Source organism: Aethalodelphis obliquidens, unplaced genomic scaffold, assembly GCF_003676395.1.
Source record: "Aethalodelphis obliquidens isolate GAN/ISIS:26980383/991018 unplaced genomic scaffold, ASM367639v1 scaffold73, whole genome shotgun sequence".
Classification (NCBI taxonomy): domain Eukaryota; kingdom Metazoa; phylum Chordata; class Mammalia; order Artiodactyla; family Delphinidae; genus Aethalodelphis; species Aethalodelphis obliquidens.
Genome location: NW_020838017.1, coordinates 5,403,508 through 5,423,372, shown reverse-complemented (window position 1 = coordinate 5,423,372; position 19,865 = coordinate 5,403,508). Strand labels below are relative to the sequence as shown.

The 19,865-nt window shown below is 42.1% G+C and overlaps 1 protein-coding gene across 19 annotated transcripts in view; it reads left to right on the top strand.

Moving 5' to 3' along the window:
• Positions 1–19,865, top strand: part of ANK3 (ankyrin 3) — a 681,638-nt gene that overhangs the window by 515,649 nt on the left and 146,124 nt on the right. For all 19 annotated transcript variants that reach the window (XM_027091793.1, XM_027091782.1, XM_027091795.1 and 16 more), the window contains 8 exons: positions 785–883; positions 5,890–6,087; positions 7,946–8,044; positions 10,530–10,628; positions 13,258–13,356; positions 16,406–16,603; positions 18,183–18,281; positions 18,569–18,667. In XM_027091793.1, the coding sequence (XP_026947594.1) occupies positions 785–883; positions 5,890–6,087; positions 7,946–8,044; positions 10,530–10,628; positions 13,258–13,356; positions 16,406–16,603; positions 18,183–18,281; positions 18,569–18,667 (990 nt within the window). The remainder of the gene's footprint in view (positions 1–784; positions 884–5,889; positions 6,088–7,945; positions 8,045–10,529; positions 10,629–13,257; positions 13,357–16,405; positions 16,604–18,182; positions 18,282–18,568; positions 18,668–19,865) is intronic.

Sequence of the window (19,865 nt, the reverse complement as noted above, 5' to 3'; positions counted from 1 at the left end):
TAGCATTTATAAAAACAAAAATGAGGGAAGTATTGATGCTGAACCCTGTCTCACTTAGCAATAAATAATACTCATTAGCAGATCCATGAACTAGTTGTGAAAAAAATACATCTCATGCAGAGAGGAATTTTTAATAAATTGTTACTCTTGCTTAATAATCGTAAAATGTGTAATATATTTTTGCTGTTTTGATCTATTGTGTTTGAATAATTATAATGTCAATCAGGAGATTTATTTTTGATTCTTAAATAAAGGCTTATGTTCTCAGGAAATCTTTAAACCTTTTTAAAAAGTAAATGTATGTATTTTTGCAGCAGGGAAATATGATACCATAATCAATAAAAACACTCAAGCATAAAATTATATTACATGAAGATAAAATTATGTGGGGGAAGTGGAATGGAAATAGACACGCAGGAGCAAAAAGGACCAATGTAAAATTTCTGTTACAAATTCCTATTTTAAAGACTTGTGTATTTTTTTAAGTGGTGGATATCAAATTACTTATAGTGTTTAGATTCCATTGAATAGTCGAAAGGGTAGTGGGACAGTTATATTTTTAAATGTCAGTTTTGTGTGGAATCACACACTTGGCAACTACTTAAACTTATGAAAACTTCTGTCCTCTAGTTGAAAATATAAAATTGTTTTATGAAATACATGCGTAAACGTTTGAAGCTCGCTGGCCCACAGCACATTGGATGCCGCGCCGACTCTTGACCAAATGCACTTATTTATAGAATTTCCCATCAACTGTAACTGAAGATGTTGCCTTGTTTGATAGGATGGGCTGACGCCACTGCACTGTGGAGCGAGGAGTGGCCATGAGCAGGTGGTGGAGATGCTGCTTGATCGAGCTGCCCCCATTCTCTCAAAAACCAAGGTAATTTCTCCCCAGGTGTTTGGTCATCACACTGGATTGAGCTTTGAATCCCTTGACTGGTTATTTCACCCAGCCTTTCAATCACATAGAAAATGCCATAGTTTGAATTTAGCAATTAGCGTGGCTCTGTGCACCCAATCTTTGGTGACCCTCAAGATTAAGTTTGGGTTTATGAGGCCTTCAGATGCATGCCCTCTGTCACCAAGTCATTTGTGCGTGTGTTGCTTTTGTTTTTATTTTGTTTTGTTTCAGGAACACTTACTGCTTGATTTTATTCTATGAAACTTTCATAGCTCAGAAATGATTGCTTGTTGGGGAAAGAAAGACTGCAAGATCTACAGTCTAAAGTCTGGGTGCTGGTGCACTTTCTCCAGCCCTTCAGTTTATTTTTTGAGAGTTCACAGACTATTAAAAGGGCCAAGATATCATTTAACTGAAAAAGACTGGAAACTTTGGAAAGACTATACCTTGCTTGGGCCTTTGGAAAAGTTGACATATGTGAAGGGAATACATGATGATGGCCCGAAAAAAAATAATGTTTTACTAAGTGTCTTCTGGATTTTTAAATGGTAAAACCATTTGACAGTATTTGAAAAAGAGAATATTTGTAAATAAATTTGGGGACATATAAAAACTACCTCAGAGTCATTACTGTTTTTTTTTTAAATCAAACCAGTGATTTTTTGAAGCTATGTTAAGCTTTATAAGGAGGCCTAATTTCTAAATATTAACCAAAAAAAACCCCCAAAGCACGTATTAGTCCTGTTTGTACTCTGATCGGTGTTTACTCAACAGCTCTGGTCTGAACAATTCCATCACTCATTTGAAATGCAGGTTTAGATTGGTGAGCTGTTGGAGATGTTATCCAACACAATTAAGCAGCCACCATTTTTCATTGCACATGATGACATCTTGGACTTTTGAATGCTTCTCATCTAAACCATTCTATTTGTTGTTCTTCCTTTCACATAGTCCATATCTATCTTCTCTCCATCCCACTGCTGTCTTTGAGCTACATCATCTTCCTGAACCATCATAATCACTTCCTTACTGGTCCCCCACTTACTCACCTGCTCCTTTCCAATCCAGTTCCCATTTTGCAGTCAGAGTGGCCATATGAACTGTCAACCAAATCATGTCAACCTCTTGCCTAAAAAGCCTCCAAGTAATTCCCGTCGTTCTCCTTAAAATTAATTTTTATTTTATCAAAACAGTATAAGCACAATTAAAAGCAAATCATTGTCTCGTCATTCTTCTCCTAGTGTTCATCTCAGTATCTATGTGGCTTTTTTTCCTGAGAAATCTCCTTGACTTTTTTCTTTGATGCTTTTAATATGCAAGAACATTTTCTTGTCGTCTGAGAGCTTCTTTTCTCAAAGCATCCAGTTCTTGTTTTATGGATGCTATACATCCTGTTGCCTTTTGGAGAACATTCAAGGTGACATTTCTTTAAAATTCTTTCTGCCTCTCATCTGTCCCTAACTCCTCAGGTTTCCTTTTTTCTCTTTGTTGGCCTTGGCTCTCTTTTTCATGATGGGGGTTGCCCACGAATGTCTGTACCTGACCGTGTCAAGCACTCACCTTTGAGTGGAAGCTCCGTGAGAGTGTGGGCAGGGCTTCTCTCAGGTGTATCAGGTGGTGGTGGGTTGGAGGGGTCCCTAATGTCGGGATAAATTGCCCTTTTCTCTGGAAGGTTTAGTTTTTTTTGAGGGATGAGTCCTCTCACCTTTTGCCATGTACATCCAGATGAATACATTGAGTAGGAAAAAGGAAAAGGAGCTATCATTCTCCTGGTCCTCTGTGCATACCTTAATCATAACAATGATAACAACATTTACATAGTGTTTACTACATACCAGGCTCTAAGCACTTTACATATATTAACCCAGTTACTCCCCACAACAATTCGATGAGGTACTGATTTTACTATTATGCCCTTTATATAGATGAGGAAACTGAGATCCGAAGAGAGAAAGTAACTTTCTTGAGGTGTCTCAGCTAGTGGCAGATCAAGGATTTGAACCCAGGCAGTCTTAGTCTAGAGATCCTACTCTTAACACCTATGCTGTCCTTCCTTCTTCTGTGAACACCTGTTCTCAGTCCAGAGCCTAACCACTGCCCTCCACTCTGCCCCAGCCTCCGCATCCAGAATCTCCAGAAATTAAATTCCTGGTTTCCTGCAAGTTATGAGGGGGCAGTCATCTGGCTTTGCCGGGTTGGAAGGGCTTGGAGACCTGACCACTCCATAGGCAGCTAAACCAATCCTGCTTTTGGCCCCAAGCTTCATCTTTATCCTCCAAGGTACTATGTTTCCATATTGTCTGCCTTTGGGGCATCTGAGAGGTAAATCCGTTTTCTGTATTATACCCCGTGATATACTGGAGCCTGTTGTGTACATCTCTTTCCAGTTCCATATTCAGTAACATCATGTTGATAGCTTGAAATCGGTCATAGCATAGAGGTCTTTACACCTTGGAAATTGGAAAATGCCACATCTCAGGGCTGTTCTTTAAAGAGCTATTGTGAAACATTTACCAGCACACCACGGATTATACCCCCCAACAGGCACTTAGGTGTCAGCCTTTTCCTCTCTGCTGGATGAGGTAACACTTAAAATCTTTTCTCATATTCCAAAGTTTATAGACATCACACATCTGTTTTTGTTTCCTTTGCCATGTTGTGTGAGTGTGTGGGTGTGCATGCCCTGTGGGTTTTACCTTTTCAATTCCGTTCATGTTTTTTAGTGGCGTTTGTGAAAGGATGGATAAACACGCATGTCACATCTACCATGTTTATCTGGAAGTTGCCCCGCCCACTGCACTGAGAATTCCTTACCAGAATCTGACCACCTCTCTGCCTCATCTCTCCTTCTGGTCCTTACCTTCTTCTAGCCAAGCAGCCTCCTTTCACTTCCTAGAATACACCAAGTTTGTTCTCATTTCCCATTCCCTCAGACTGACCTCTCTCAGTCTGTCCCAGAGCTCTGCAGTCTTCACACATTTCTCAACTCAAATGTCAACTTCTCAGAGAGGCCTTCTTAGTTTCTTTACCTGTTTGCTGTCTCTTCAGTGAAATGAAAACAAGAACTTTGTCTTATTCAGGGCAGTACCCCAAGGACCTAAATCAGCACCTGGCACATAGGAGACCTTCCTGAATGAATAGTAAGCGAATGAAGGCATTCTGAACTTTAAGACCGTCTGTCTAATTCTTCAAGACTTTCATCTTTCTGAGCTAAGAAGAGCCGTCACACTGGATTCATGATTTTAGCTTGATGACAATGCCGTACATAATATAACCCCTAGCCACACGGCAGATAATCTTTCCTTTCTTCTGGTCCTTCCCCAGTGACCTATAAGTTACCCACTCATATGTGGTTGTTTTGTGTATCATTAGAGAATCTCCTTCTTTTATTGACACAGCCTCCCATTTCTACTCTCTCCACTGAGTCATTTGTTCTCTCACATTTTGTTTCTTTGTTTACTTTGTGTTTTCCTCTAAGACTGTATCAAAACATAAAGCGGAGGAATGTTTTGGCAGGAAATAAACAAGTGCATATGCTAGTGGGTGGCAGTATCTCAAATGAGAAATGTTCCCCTCCTTTCCTGCACCTTAGTTTCTACTTTGGTGCAAAATGTTGGAGTGGAATTTTTTAGGCAAAAATATTCTGCTTGAGTGGCAGTGTATGAAGGCTTTAAATTTACATAATTATTTATGGAGCTCTTTCTATATATACAAGGCTCTCTGCTGGGCAATATGGGGAAATTATAACCCATGAACCTCCTGTTTTCAAGAAACAAAAATAGCTGAAATACATGACATGGTGAGTGAATGATGCCATGAGAGCGGCCAAAGGAAGGCTTGCTTTTTCCCCCCTTGAACTCTTGTTTTATGTCATTCAGATAAATTAGGAGAATTTAACTTGGCCCGGAGGATTCAGAAATGCCTAGTTCCTTGGTGTGTGCATACTTGGTATATCATTATTTTCAAAGTTCAGTGATGTTGATTTTTTTGGAAACTGAATTTACCATCACTTTTCCCTCCCACGTAGGTTAAACTAGGTTACAGTAATTACTAGAGCCTCTCTTGATAACTGGATTCTCTAGGAACTTCCCAGGCTCCAACACTTTGTCTGCATATTTAAAGGAAGCGTGCCTGGAAAGACTGATATCTTAATACCTTGTTTTTGCCTTCATTAGAAAATGAAGGCAAATGCTTCATTTTGAATGTTGAATGCTAAATGTCACTCCAATCTTCTTAATGGTTTTAGTTACCTTTGACCCCACTCGTGCCTTCTCTCAGCTCTCTAAATGAATTTTTTACTTATCCGTATTGCAGATGAGGACCTGTCATTGAGCCCAATTGATTTAGACTGAGGCAAGCATTAATTAGTTAATGAGTTCGTCACAGTCTTGCCTTTCCTCGCCATAGACACACGGGGGCACCAGATTGATGGAAAAGGGCAACGTTTTCCTTTCTACGTTGATGTGAGCTGAAATGTGTTGTATTCAGATCTTTTTTCTAAAAATTGATCAATATAATATTCAATATCAAGCATTAATAACACAGGAGCACAAAATAAAAACCCGTCTAGTGAATACCATTCTGTTTCTGCCTGTATTTTATCCTTTTCAGTCTTTTGTTGTTGTTATCAGTACTTTTTTTATTGAAGTGTAGTTGATGTCCAGTTTTCAGTCTTAAGTATTAAGAATTCAGATTCACCGGAAATGCAGTCAGTAGTGGACCTTGGTGCAATTCACACTGTTTTTTAAATCAGAAAAAGAAATTATCGTTGAAAATTTATTTTTGATTGATTTAAGAAGTAGGAGGACTAGTTTGGAAAGTAGCTGCAGTTCAAAACAGTTGCCACAAAGCCTTTTAAAAAGAGAAGGCATTTCCGTGTGCAAATCTAGGGTTTTCATCTGTTCACATTTGTACTGTATTTTATGTTGGGCATATTCGCATTTGAAAGGTAAAACAATAAACTCTGCTTGTCTTCTGTGTTCCAGAATGGATTGTCTCCACTGCACATGGCTACACAGGGGGATCATTTAAACTGCGTCCAGCTTCTCCTCCAGCATAACGTGCCTGTGGACGATGTCACCAATGACTACCTGACTGCCCTGCACGTGGCTGCCCACTGTGGCCATTACAAAGTCGCCAAGGTTCTCTTGGACAAGAAGGCTAACCCCAATGCCAAAGCCCTGGTGAGTAGCTTAGCTCACAAGTCCAGCCTGTGTTGTCTTGCTGACCACGTGCTACCCCTGCACGTAAAGGGATTCCTTTTCAGGAGGTGAAAATGGAAGGGCTAGTTAAGTAAAGTGTACTTCTTGTCCACCTTCAAATGGCCTTCTGGAAAATCTGCAAACCCTTCTATTTCCAACATTAGCAAGACTGGTGAGGCTAAATCATTAACTTCTTTATGGTCACACTCATGATTCTCTTACATAAATAAACCCAAAGACTGTACAAGTACAAAAGGAGTGAGCTGGTCAGCGTATCTTCTGGTAGGTAAAGTGATAACTGTGAATTAAAAGTTTTTTGTGAGATCTAAAATTACGAGGCAAAATGATCAGAAAACTTCATCTTAAACATGAAAGGTCTAGGAATTTGTGAGCAGAAATTCGGTGTGAGGATGTTAACCATGTAAGGTAATGAAATATCACCTGTCATTGTTTCCTCAAGCTGCGAATCAAAAATTTGGTCTAGTTTGTAGTCTTAACTCCTAGAATGCCATGCTGCTTTAACCTTGAGCTTTGCTATATAGTTTGGTTTTCAAAAGGAGATGGTGTTTGTTGTCTTTAGAAAAATAAATGCTCCCAAGTTAGTAAGCTGTTTAAATTTAGCTCAGAAGAAGCACTCATGTTTAGGAAAAAAATATGTCACCAAGTGCTAGGGAAAACGTGTGCGTTTACTAGCAATTTTGCAGTAAAGGCTGTCATCTGATCAACCATTTTAGGAAGGGTCTCTGTTCCCTTGCGGCTCATATGGTCACCTCTGGCACTCTGTGGGCCCTGAGATTTGGAGTGGGCAGTAACGGATGGGCAGAGAGGAGCCCTCCAGACCCCAGGCAGCTCCATCACCATCGTAATTCTAAATGCTTTTCCTGGAGCAGCATTTTAAGAGCTGTTGACTGGCCCAAGATAGCAAGCATATCTTTGAATTCTGAGAAGGGAGGAAAAGAAATGAGCAGTCATGACTTATTTTTCCACACAAGAAAAAAAGCCTTACGACAGGGTGTGGACTCTCATCCTCATTTTCCTCTGACTGAAGATTTCACAACATTAGGAGGTTCTGGAGGTTGTGGGCAGTCACCCCTGGATGGACTAAGGCCTGGTAAATGGTCTCAAAACCTCCATAGGAGCACTCGCGGTGACTCTGACCTAAGCTTGCGTGGTGGGCCCTGATATTCTGTAGTTCTCTGTGGCAACAAAAATATGCTCCGTGGTCTCTCTCACTTAGCGGGCAGTACAGTTTGGTAAGTAATTTGTTTAAAAAGCAGGTTCTTGTACTAGATTAAATATTAAACCAAATGATCCAACTAATGTTGGGTTGTTTAACTTTCTGCTTCCTTGGAGTAAGCACCTACTTGAATCTTAAAACTTGGAAGAAATAAAAACATTTCAGAACAGGTCTTGAAGTTGTTTTTAAATGCAGCAGAGAAGTCACGATGGGCAGTGGTGAAGTTATGGCTGTGAGGACCAATTTTGGCCGAGATGTTTTTAGTCTGTCTTTGAAATGAGGTAGAGGAAGGACATATTTGGAAAATAAATTCCAGAATAAAATAGTCTAAGAAGACGCATGACCATTTTGCCTTAACTACCGGGAGATTATGACAAAAATTTGCTTCCTGTTCGTGATTAGCAGGGCACCTTGGGTTCCTGGGAGCAGGGAGACTACCTGTGCTTCCAGAAAAGAATCTGTATTCGGTTTAACCCCTGGCTGTTGCCGCTCATTTCCAAATCTTTACACAACGTCACTTTTGCAAAAATATTTTACCATACACAGTGGAAGTAGATCTCAACGGAACGTAATCCAGTAGGTCTGCGTCTCTTTCCCTTGCAGAATGGCTTTACCCCTCTCCATATCGCCTGCAAGAAGAATCGAATTAAAGTAATGGAACTCCTTCTGAAACATGGTGCGTCCATCCAAGCTGTAACCGAGGTGAGAAGAGGAGGGTTTCTGGGGTTCCCCGTGTATAGCCTCAGCAGGCAGAGGCCCAGTGCCCTCCCTGACGACCAGCTAGTTTTGCTGTGTGCGGGTGTCCTACTACTTTCTGAACCCTTCACCCAAGGGGCTGCCAGTGCTTAGGAGAGCAGACGAGAGTGGGAGGAGAGTGCAAATACATCACCATGACGAGAAGCATAACCCAAACACGTGTCGTGCTCAAGGCAGGCGGGGGAACGGGGGATGCCATCACTCCAAGCGTAATTTACATGAAATCCATTCATGCTCTGCTCCTCAAATCCTGTAATGCGGTGCTGAGGGGTGGTTTTGCCCGCTACGAGGCATTTGGCCATGTCTGGAAGTATTTCTAGTTGTCACAACTGGATGGTGCTACTGGCATCTAGTGGACAGAGGCCAGAGATGCTACTAAACGTTCTACAGCGTACAGCCCAGCCTCCAACAACAAAGAATTATCTGGCTCAAAATGTCACATGTGCCACGGTTGAGAACCCCTGCACAACATAACCTCTGCATACTGATGAAGTGAGGATTGCTCTCAGGAAACACGCAGAATTAACGAAGCACAGAGTTGCTGAAGTTAGTAAAACGGTAGCTCTCGGTTTCTTTCATACACACTGACATAGAGCTCAGAGAAGTGACTTATTGGGATCAGGGCTGAGCCTGCAACACTCAAACCAAGCCTGGCATCCACTTCCTTGGGCTGCACTCCCTTTGGTTTACTCCATATCTCTACACCCTCCACGCGTCACATCCCTCCCTTTCCAGCCTAGTCCTGTATGTCTTTCAGGACCAGATCTGGGGCTGCCTTCTCTGGGAATCCTCCCGTAACCCTCGGCCTGGGCCAGGAGCTCTTCCTTGGGACCATTGGCACATCCTGTGCATATTTCCGTCAAAGCTCTTGTCCAGCTGGCTTACTTATGACCCAGCCACTCCCCTCCACCCCGCCCCAAAACTACAGGCTCCACCAAGGCAGGCCAGAGTCTTACTGGTGTTAATATACCCGCAACACAGTAGATGCCATAGTAGATCATTCAGTAGTTTTGTTGAATGCAACCTTGAAGACTCTAGGATTCGAAGCTAACGTAAAAACTAAGGTCTAGTCCAGTCATTGTTGCTTTGCCTCAGTTTCTCATCTGCACATGAAGTATTTGCCTTGATTTCTAACACTTACAACTTCGAAATACTAAATGATAGAAAATATTAATACCGATTCGCTCTTTCCTGAGTCTTCTGGCTTTATGGTAGGCATCCAGTTATTTTCATTATAAAATAGTAAGTTTATTCTCAGTGCGTGGCAGCCCTTTTTAAAGATCAAAATGGGCTCTGAAATCAAAGATTTTTCACTGGCGTCTGAATAAGTGTCCAGAGATGCCAGCCTGTGATGAGAAGTTGCCACGGCCAGCCCTGTACTCCCTCGGAAAGGCGGCGCAGACCATGTCCTCACAACTCCCCCTGCTGATGGGAAAAGGTGCCGAATTACAACAAAATTCTCCTTCCCCCTGTTTTCCTCAGTTCCCACTATTTGAAGTCTGGGCAACCAAAATTCTACCTCTTCTGTTTTCTATCTTACTTTCATTGTATAGAATTCCTTTAACATATTTTTTGACATTACTCAAATTTCTGTTGAAATTAGTTGTCTCCTTCTCTCTCAGCTTTTTCTAGCCATATTAAGTATTTTTTTCCAAATTATGATGTTCATGGTATAAGTGGGATTAAATTCTGAAAAATTGAAAATGCAATCATTTTATGCAAGAAGTACCAGTGGTTGTGGGGGGGATGAGGGGGACTTTGAAGCACACATGAAAATTAAGGTCTAGTGACCATTGTTCTATTTGCCTTAATTATATCACCTTGATTTGTAATATGCAGAAAGATAAAAATTTAAATGATTGGGACAGTTAATGCTGATCTGCTCATTTCTTAGAGGGATGGCTTTGTGTTTCCACCTTGCTCTTTCACGTGTAGTATAATCAGTGATTCTGAGAGCATGGGAGTCCTTATTAAAAGGCCAGAACAGGATCTGAAATACAAGTTGAATTTTTGCTATTGTGTGTGTAATCACACAAGTGTCCCCCCTACACACACACACACACACACACACACACACACACACAGTCATATGGATAAGGAATGCTTAGTAGCAAAGGGAAAGAACCTTCAAGGTATTTCGCTAAATATTTTTTATAGAGCTATATAAAATGTGTGAAATAAATCTTTCTTCTTTAATGGTTATGACATAGGCCTTTCATAATCACGGAACGTGCTTTAGAGACATGATGAATATTGATACGTTTGCCTTATAAAATCTATGACGTCATGGTGATGTCTTGATGTTTTCTGATCTGATCAATAAATTGGTTATCTTAGCCTGGATGGATGGATGGCAAGTAGGCAGGCGGGCAGGCAGACAAACCCTTTTTAAAATAAGCCAACAAACTGACATCTCTCTCTTTTTCCCCAGTCGGGCCTTACCCCAATCCATGTTGCTGCCTTCATGGGGCATGTAAATATCGTGTCACAACTAATGCATCATGGAGCCTCACCAAATACCACCAACGTGGTAAGTATCCTTTGAACAAACTAGGTCTAATTGTGAGCATTTATGAAACTGGAAACGATTGCTCTCAATCTACTTATTTTTGTTATAGGTACATTAATTCCCATTTAACTTGAGTACTTAGAAAAGGGCAGAATTTTGAAAATACCTGTGGTTTCCTTTATTTCAAAGGCAAGATCCATTCGATCACTAGCTGGTCACAGATTGCTAAGACTTAGGGACTGTGTATATTACTACTGAATATTATGCTTTAGAAAATAAAGTTTTGTGGATGGGGAGAGTTTTTTTTTCAACAGAAGCATTATGTTGCATGCATGATGGGCCTAGAGATTATCATACTAAGCAAAGTAAAGCAGAAAGAGAAAAAAAAAACGCCGTATGATATCGCTTACATGTGGAATCTAAAATGTGACACAAATTATCTACAAAACAGAAACAGACTCACAGACATAGAGAACAGACTTGTGGTTGCCAAGGGGGAGGGGGTTGGGGGAGGAATGGAGTGGGAGTTTGGGATTAGCAGATGCTAACTAGTATATAGAGGATGGATAAACAACAAGGTCTTACTGTGTAGCACAGGGAACTATATTCAATATCCTGTGACAAACCATAATGGAAAAGAATATGAAAATGAATATATATGTATAACTGAGTCCCTTAGCTATATAGCAGAAATTAACACAACATTGTAAATCAACTATACTTGAATAAAATTTTTTTAAAATATGTGTTGCATGTTGAGAAGGTGGTTCCAACACTCTCCTTATTGTGATTTCAAGTAACTTCAAAGTAATTTCTCTTCAGTGTGCTCGACAATGTTATCACAAACCCATGGAACCCAGTTCATTATTGGATGTTGTTGTTTTCCCACACTGAGCATTGCTCTGCAGAACCATGAGACTCACTTCATAGTAAAGGTCAGAGGAGTAACTTACCACCCTCGATCCGCATGTGGCCTTTGACATTGCTTTACAGAATTTTAAGTTTAGCAGCATAACAATCTTAGCACCCCAGACCACAAGCATAAGAACACTTGTTGGACTCATGAGCACCAAAGAAATAAAAATAAAACAAGGAACATTCTGGCACAGAAAGGGCAAACCATAAGGTCCTGCGTCCTCACCCTGAGGGTAGGCCCCCGAAAGACTCTGTGTCTTCCAACAGCTTGAGTCAGCACGTCCACGTCAGACCAGCTCTCAGCTGAAATGCAGTCTTTCCTGGTACTAACGCCAGGAGAGAAGGTTTTCCTTTACAAAGAGAACACTGGGTAACATGGTCACCTACATCCTCAGCACCTTTCCAGGAAACATAGCAACAAGTTTCGTGTGAACTGTATCTCTGCATATCCTTCCATGGAGGTGGATGTCCTATAAAGCAAAGCGATATCTATAAAAAGTAATTTAAAGGTGGGCACTGGGACTTCCCTGGTGGCGCAGTGGTTAAGAATCCGCCTGCCGATGCAGGGGACATGGGTTCGAGCCCTGGTCCGGGAAGAGCCCACATGCCGCAGAGCAGCTAAGCCTGTGCGCCACAACTACTGAGCCTGTGCTCTAGAGCCCACGAGCCACGACTACTGAAACCCGTGCACCACAGCTACTGATGCCCGCGTGCCTAGAGCCCGTGCTCCACAACAAGAGAAGCCACCGCAATGAGAAGCCCGCGCACCGCAACAAAGAGTAGCCCCTGCTCGCCACACCTAGAGAAAGCCTGTGCACAGCAACGAAGACCCAACGCAGCCAAAAATAAATAAATAAATATATAATTTTAAAATAAAAAATAAAGGTGGGCATCACTTGTGTGGGGGAGAATATATTTGATTTTTATCACTTTTTACATTTCAATCCATATGTGTTTTCTATGTTGTTTTCCTTTTTTTATTATTACATAAACGAAAAGATCATCTGAATTAAAGTCCATTTGGTGAAAAGCAGCAGAGGCGGGGGAAGTCCAGTGGCAAAGAAAATAACCCCTTGGGATAATGCCCCAAAGGATAATGACCTGTTGAGATAAAGCAGGAAATGCAAACCAAGGGCAAGCCACGTCTGGCCCTTGGGTGTGTTTTGTGTTGCCTGTGCAGCATTTTTGGTTTTCTTTTGTTTTGAACTCTGATTTTTTGACCAGCATTCAAGAAATATCCACAAATATCCAAACTGCTGCTGTGTTTGAAAAATAGGAAGGTATGGCATGATACGGCTGGCATCGCAAAGAGTTACTGGAGTAGCCCACTGACGCCAGCTAGCAGCGCCTCCCCCAGCCAGGAGAAGGCCTGGCCTGTCTCCAGGAGCATTCCCCCATCTGCCCGCTTCACTCGCCTACCCTCCTGCTTGGCCCCATAGCATTTGCCTTTGAACCCCCAGTGAGGCTACACTGTAGATTATTGAGCACGGCTTCTGATCCTGCCGTGCACTCTGGGCTTACACTGATGTCTTCCATCATGGACCAGGTTCCTGGGAAATTCTTGTGTATTTGATTTCCTATCTTTCCTATTTTCAATAAGGAAGTGCTTGGAACTACTTTTTATTTAAAAAAAAAAAAACCCTCCATCATCAACTTTATGCAAAGCAAATAGGCCAGTCTTCTTTAGAGCTGCCGTTAAGTTACCTTAAGTTACCTAACGGCTCCTGTTCCCCAGAGAGGAGAAACAGCGCTGCACATGGCAGCTCGGTCCGGCCAGGCCGAAGTCGTGCGGTATCTGGTGCAAGACGGCGCTCAGGTAGAAGCTAAAGCTAAGGTATGTGCCGAGCGTGGAAGTGTTTGCTTCGAGAGAAGAAATGATTTTAATAAAACCTTTAAACATAGGCATGCTTTCTTCCAGGATCACTCTTTTAAAGTAATGAACCACCACCAATGACAAAAGTCTCTACCCAAGGGATATTGAAAACATCCCTTCCCTGTATGTGTATCTACTCAATTATTTAACAAAATGAAATAGAACAAGAACTTTGTGTCCTTGGCACATTGCTCATCCCTAATGGCTTAGGAAACAAACCTAGAATTGGCCCACAGTTGTTTGCACTCTATGGAGAAGGGCTCATGCACAAAGCTTCTAAAACAAGCACAGTTTGGAAGCATAATTGAGTTCTTTTGGTTGACCTAGATGTCAGCTGTCAGAGCCACAAAAGGAAAAAGGGAGTTTGAACTTTTTCTCTGCAAGTTGTGAAACCATAAACCCTGAGACTTGGTCAGAGTTGTTCATGGAACATAGAATATAGAAGAACATCAGGGATGAGCTCGTTTGTCTGTTTGTTTGTTTGGGGCCGCACCTTGCGGCATGTGGGATCTTAGTTCCCAGACCAGGGATCGAACCCACGCTCCCTGCATTGGAAGGTGGAGCCTTAACCACTGGACAGCTGGGGAAGTCCAAGGGCTGAGTCTGAATGCGTCATTCTCTGCCTGGCATTTACCCTCCAGAAGAAACTCACTATCTGTCACCGTCTTGATGGTAGTTGGTCTGGTTATCAAAATGGCAGTTTAAAATTTGTTGTTTATTTATTGATGTTTAGCTTTTTTTTAATGATTTTTTTTCAGTGCATGAATAAACTATAATTTACCAATTTTTTTTTTTTAAATGGCAGTTTAGGTCAAGAATCGTAAATAGATATGTAAATACCTCAACCATTTAATTTTAGCCCTTCAGTATACAAATGTACATTTATTTGTCATTTAATTACATACTTTGTAGTTTCTAGTTTAGGGTTAAAAGAAGAGAAGACTGAGGCATTTGCAAAGCAGTTTGAGTACAGGATATTTCTCAACTTTTATAATTTTCCCCCAGTCTATTCAGCTCTCCTACCCATATGTAGTTTGACCGTAGTTGGCTTTTTGGTTTTGTTTTTTTTTTCTTTTCTTTTTTTTCTTTTTTGGCTGTGTGGCATTCAGAACTTCCCCAACCAGGGATTGAACTTGTGCCCCCTGCATTGGAAGCATGGAGTCTTAACCACTGGACCACCAGGGAAGTCCCATAGTTGTTTTTTGTTTTTTGTGGTTTTTTTGCGGTACGCGGGCCTCTCACTGTTGTGGCCTCTCCCGTTGCGGAGCACAGGCTCCGGACGCGCAGGCTCAGCGGCCATGGCTCACGGGCCCAGCCGCTCCGCGGCATGTGGGATCTTCCCGGACCGGGGCACGAACCCGCATCCCCTGCATCGGCAGGCGACTCTCAACCACTGCACCACCAGGGAAGCCCCCATAGTTGGTTTTTCATCAACGTCTACCAAGGCTCTCCAAGGCTTTTAACAGTGTCCTTAAAGCCTTTCCTTCGGTACTCATATTTTACCTGTTAACATATCATGTCATATAATTAGTGTAAACATAGTACAAGCTAGAAAAGTACTAGTATAAACACACGAGTGTGGGAACAAACACAACTAGGTCTTTGTAAACATAAAATCCACAGGTGGGTACAAAGGTAGTGGTAACATTCTAGTCAGCAGACTGTAAACCTTAAGTGTCCGGTGTATAGTGGTACCAGCTGGTAGATTTTACAGAGGACCTAGAAACAGAGCTTCGCAAACGTTTTCTGGAAAGGGCCTGATCATCGATATTTTAGGCTTCACAGGATACTGTCTTTGTCCACAAACTCTCAGTTCTGTCATTACAGAGTGAAAACAGCAATGGTACATAATTTAATACATCAGCAAATGGACATGACTGTGTTCCAATAAAACTTCATTTACAAACACAGGTGGCAGCTGGATTTGGCCCCTGGATTTTACTGTTCTGATCCCTGATCTAGAGGATGTTGGTTAATCAGTTAAGTAGATTGATTAAGAGAGGCCGTACTCTTACCTTTACAAGAAACCTCACATTTTTGAGTGTTGTTACATGTGAAGCATTTCATCTAGGAAATGGTTTCACCCACAAGCTGAAATTGACCATAAGATGTATAGTTATCTCATTAAAGAGATAATATGTGTCATTGTTAAGAGTCTGACTTCCATAGCCAGTGGCATCTCCCCTAACTTCTCACACTTCCTACTAGTTACACAGACCCTCTTGCTTTGATCTTGACCTTTGCACAGCAGTGCCCTGTGCTCCAGCCTCTTCTCTCTACTTGCCCTACATAAAGTATTTACCTGGACTTTTTCACATCCCAGTAGGGGATTTGTCTCCAGAGGGCATCTTTGGGCAAACAAGGAAAAGATACCCCTCCAACGTGGGGATAAGGCCCTCAGGGTGCAGGACTTAGGAGTGCCTTGTGTCCTTGAGTGAACTGTCATAAGGTGCCTTCCACTCCAGGCAGATGCAGCCTGGATGACAGCTCGGCAAGCAGAGGATGGGCTGGCTGTCAGCCCCCGTCTTAGCTGGGAACCTTCCTCAACCATCCTACACTGCCCTCTCCCCTCCTCCCACTTTTGACTGTGGGAAGGCAGTACCAATACAATAATTCATTACATATGAGTACATGAGAACTGGTGGAGGTATACTATCCCTCCCAGGTATTTCCGTTTTCCCAGGATACATTCCCTTATCTCCCCCAAAAAGGAGTCATCAGAGGTTTAAAAATTGCTAAAGTATAGCAGGACGGAGTGGGGATAATTTCTAGATAGAACTGCCTTTCACAATTCTCACGCTGATAGGTTACTCAGAGGGTGTTTAAGGTGCTTAGATCTGCCATCCCCACCTTTCTGAAACTTAAAGAAAAAGATAAATGAGGTTCTCTTTAGTATTGAATCAAAGAGTTGAATGTAGCCTCTGATAGCAAGCAGCGAAGTTTCCTGTATTTTTCACAGCGGCACCATTGTCCTCAGCTCATCAGCCCTGAACTTTTACTTGTCCTATAGGATGACCAAACCCCACTCCACATTTCTGCGCGATTGGGGAAAGCAGATATAGTACAACAGCTGTTACAGCAAGGAGCATCTCCAAATGCAGCCACGACTTCTGGGTACACCCCACTCCACCTTGCAGCCCGAGAGGGGCATGAGGACGTAGCCGCCTTCCTTTTGGATCATGGCGCATCTTTATCTATAACAACAAAGGTATGAAAGCCAGTCTTAGAATCCTGCCGTGTCCCCCAAAAAACATGCTCTTTACAGTTTCCTGCGTGGTAATAGGTACAAAAGGTGTACAACAGCAACTGTACTTGGATCCCAGGATTAACTTGGCCCGCAAAGCCCTGGGGTGGGGCAGGGTGATTTGGTGTGTGTGTATATCTTACGTTTCTCAGTACATTATCTTCTGATGAAACCTTATTGATGTCTGGAGTCAGATATTTCTTGCAAGTTGTTTGACAGATTTAAAGGGTGCTTTAAAAACACAGCCACAGATTTCTGTTGCTGAGGCCAGGTATACAAACCACTTTATCAAAGCTCAGTTGGTTAATGCGTTTATAATACTTTCAAAGCAGGAGGTGTTTTTTTCTCGGTTTGTTGATGCTGCTTTTTTTGTTGTTGTTTTCTTTTCTGATTTATAGGTTTTTGTTTTTTTTTTTAATCTCAGCTCTGATGCCTTACAGTAATGACCCACCACCCAGTTGCTTTTCAAGTGCAGAATGCAAAATTTAGAGCTCATTTTTCTTTGATCCTACATAAACTAGCAAGTGTGATAGCAAGATGAACTGGCCCATGGCATGTCTTAGAAAGCTAGAAATTGGTGTTACACCCTTTTTTAGATGTAGAGAAGAAGCATTCATGTGTAATCAATGCAGAAGATAATTACAAATACTTGGAAAACTATCTGAACAAATGATGACTTTCTCAGAATTCGACCCCTGCGATTCTCTAGGCTCCTCAGTAGACATGCAAGTTCCTGGATCTCATTTAACATGTGAAACAGAGGAGTGGGTGATAGGGTTTTGAGTGTCCTGGCCTTTCCACCATACGAGCTGCCCACTTACTCTAACTGGCTCTAGTCCCATGGGGTCAAATATGTTGACAGCCCTCTAATCCCTGCCTCGTGCTTGGGGCCCTAGCTGTGCGTGGTGACTGACCAGTCGATACCCAGATCCTTGTAAGAGTTGGAAGCAAGAAGAAGGAGCTGCTCAACTCTCAGTATCCAACTCTCGCCTATTTATTGAGATAGAACCCTGTGTTATTGTTCAGTTCACCTGTGGTGGCTAAAGTGTGAGAATCTCTGACTCCTACCCCTGAGGACTGGGTCATACATACAGACGTGTGTATACGTGTGGCAATAAAGAAAGGGGAAGAGAAAGGCTCCAGTCTGGTGATGTGGGAGGTTATGGGAGGTCCAGACTTGTCCTAGATTTTTCCAAGCCCTCCAAATCCAAATTGGGCCTGGACCCTATAACCTATTCTTCCCACAATGTGAAATGACCAGATGGCCCTAGAATAAGCCCCAGATCCAGCTTTCCAACTTCATCCTTGTCAGGTACCTGACTAGTCCCCAGGATTAGTGTCTCGTGGCCGAGCCAACAGAAAGAGAAAGATTAAATATGCTGCTCATCTGTTGAAAAGGGGACTCTTTAACTGTTATCTGCCAGTCTTGGTCCTTAAGTACAGGCTTAACTGTTCTTCACCATTAGAATAATGCCTCAGTTCTAGAAGAGTGATGCCTTTGTGTCGTTTCTATTACTCATTATTCTTATGTTTATCGTTTCAGAAAGGATTTACTCCCCTTCATGTGGCAGCAAAGTACGGGAAGCTTGAAGTAGCCAGTCTCCTGCTACAGAAAAGTGCATCTCCGGATGCTGCTGGGAAGGTATGGGGTCATCGGCCAACTTGTAACAGGCCACTCCCATGATAACAAAAAACAAGCACTTGCTAACATTCACCAACAGCCACCTAAATTATAACTAATCCATATTTAAGTCTCATAGGATGAAGATGACAGCAGAAATAGGAGGTGAAAGCTGGGGTCCAAGTGTTGTGGAAACTGGAATGTAAACTACACTGTGTGTTGTATCCAATGTAATCCCATCTCCTAAATCTAGGCCTCTGACGTTAAGGCGCTTTGACACTGGTTGTTGTTTCTGCACGTGTTTTCAGAGCGGGCTAACTCCACTGCATGTAGCTGCACATTACGATAATCAGAAAGTGGCCCTTCTGCTTCTGGACCAAGGAGCCTCACCCCACGCGGCTGCAAAGGTACCTGTAATGTGACAGCATGAGGAGACTGACGGGCGGTCTCTATATGTATATTTACTTTGGCTTCGTCTGTATCACCCTCCTAGTTTAGGCATCCCTTAAAGATCATGGAGATATAAGTGCCTTAGGAAATCTGTGCCTTCGGCTATTTAGTCAACTCCTGTGGTAGATGCTCAATAAATATTTACTTGTCCATTGTTATTCCTTGAAAATCCAGGATGTCCTGGAGTCTGAGGAAAATCCAGGAAAAAAAGTTGAGGTCCTCTTTAGCCAGACTAAAAACGTAAGAACAGCCAGAGGGAGTAAGAAAGTTCTCATTTGTCAAAGTTATAAAATATGTGTTACATTTTCCTGGCCATAAAACATTGCCTTCAAGTGGTTTATGTGTGCTTAATAAAATAAGTTGAGAGGTTTTGCTCATGTGTTGTTATTATGGCTAAGGAGAATCTTTATTCTTTTTTTAAAATTTATTTTATTGAAGTATAGTTGATTTACAATGTTGTGTTAATTTCTGCTGTACAGCAAAGTGAATCAGTTATACAGATATATACATTCCTTTTCATATTCTTTTCTATTATGGTTCATCACAGCATGCAGACTATAGTTCCCTGTGCTATACAGTAGGAGAATCTTTATTTTTCTTTATTCTTATTGTTAGGGGGTTTTTTTTGTTTTGTTTTTTTTGCGGTACGCAGGCCTCTCACTGCTGTGGCCTCTCCCATTGCGGAGCACAAGCTCCGGACGCGCAGGCTCAGTGGCCATGGCTCACGGGCCCAGCCGCTCCGCGGCATGTGGGATCTTCCCAGACCGGGGCACGAACCCGTGTCCCCTGCATCGGCAGGTGGACTCTCAACCACTGCGCCACCAGGGAAGCCCCGTTAGGTCATTTTTGACAGGTAGATAACAGAGATTTCTCAGAAAAGAGGTACTTAAAGTGAATGGCTTTCTTATGACTCTGGTATTCCGACTTGAGAAGCAAATCATAAAGAGTTTATTTAAAGATAGGTTAGCATAGTGCTGTTGGTTTAATGAGTTTGCTATTGTTGAGCAGGTAGTTATGATCAGAGAACACTGGAATGATACAGAGCACAATTTAAAATGCTATCCCATTCTTTTCCTAAATACTGTTGGTTGAAGGAACTTTTAGCATCCCTCCGGCTTTTTATATTTGTTTAGCTCTTCCATTTGGGGGCAGCTA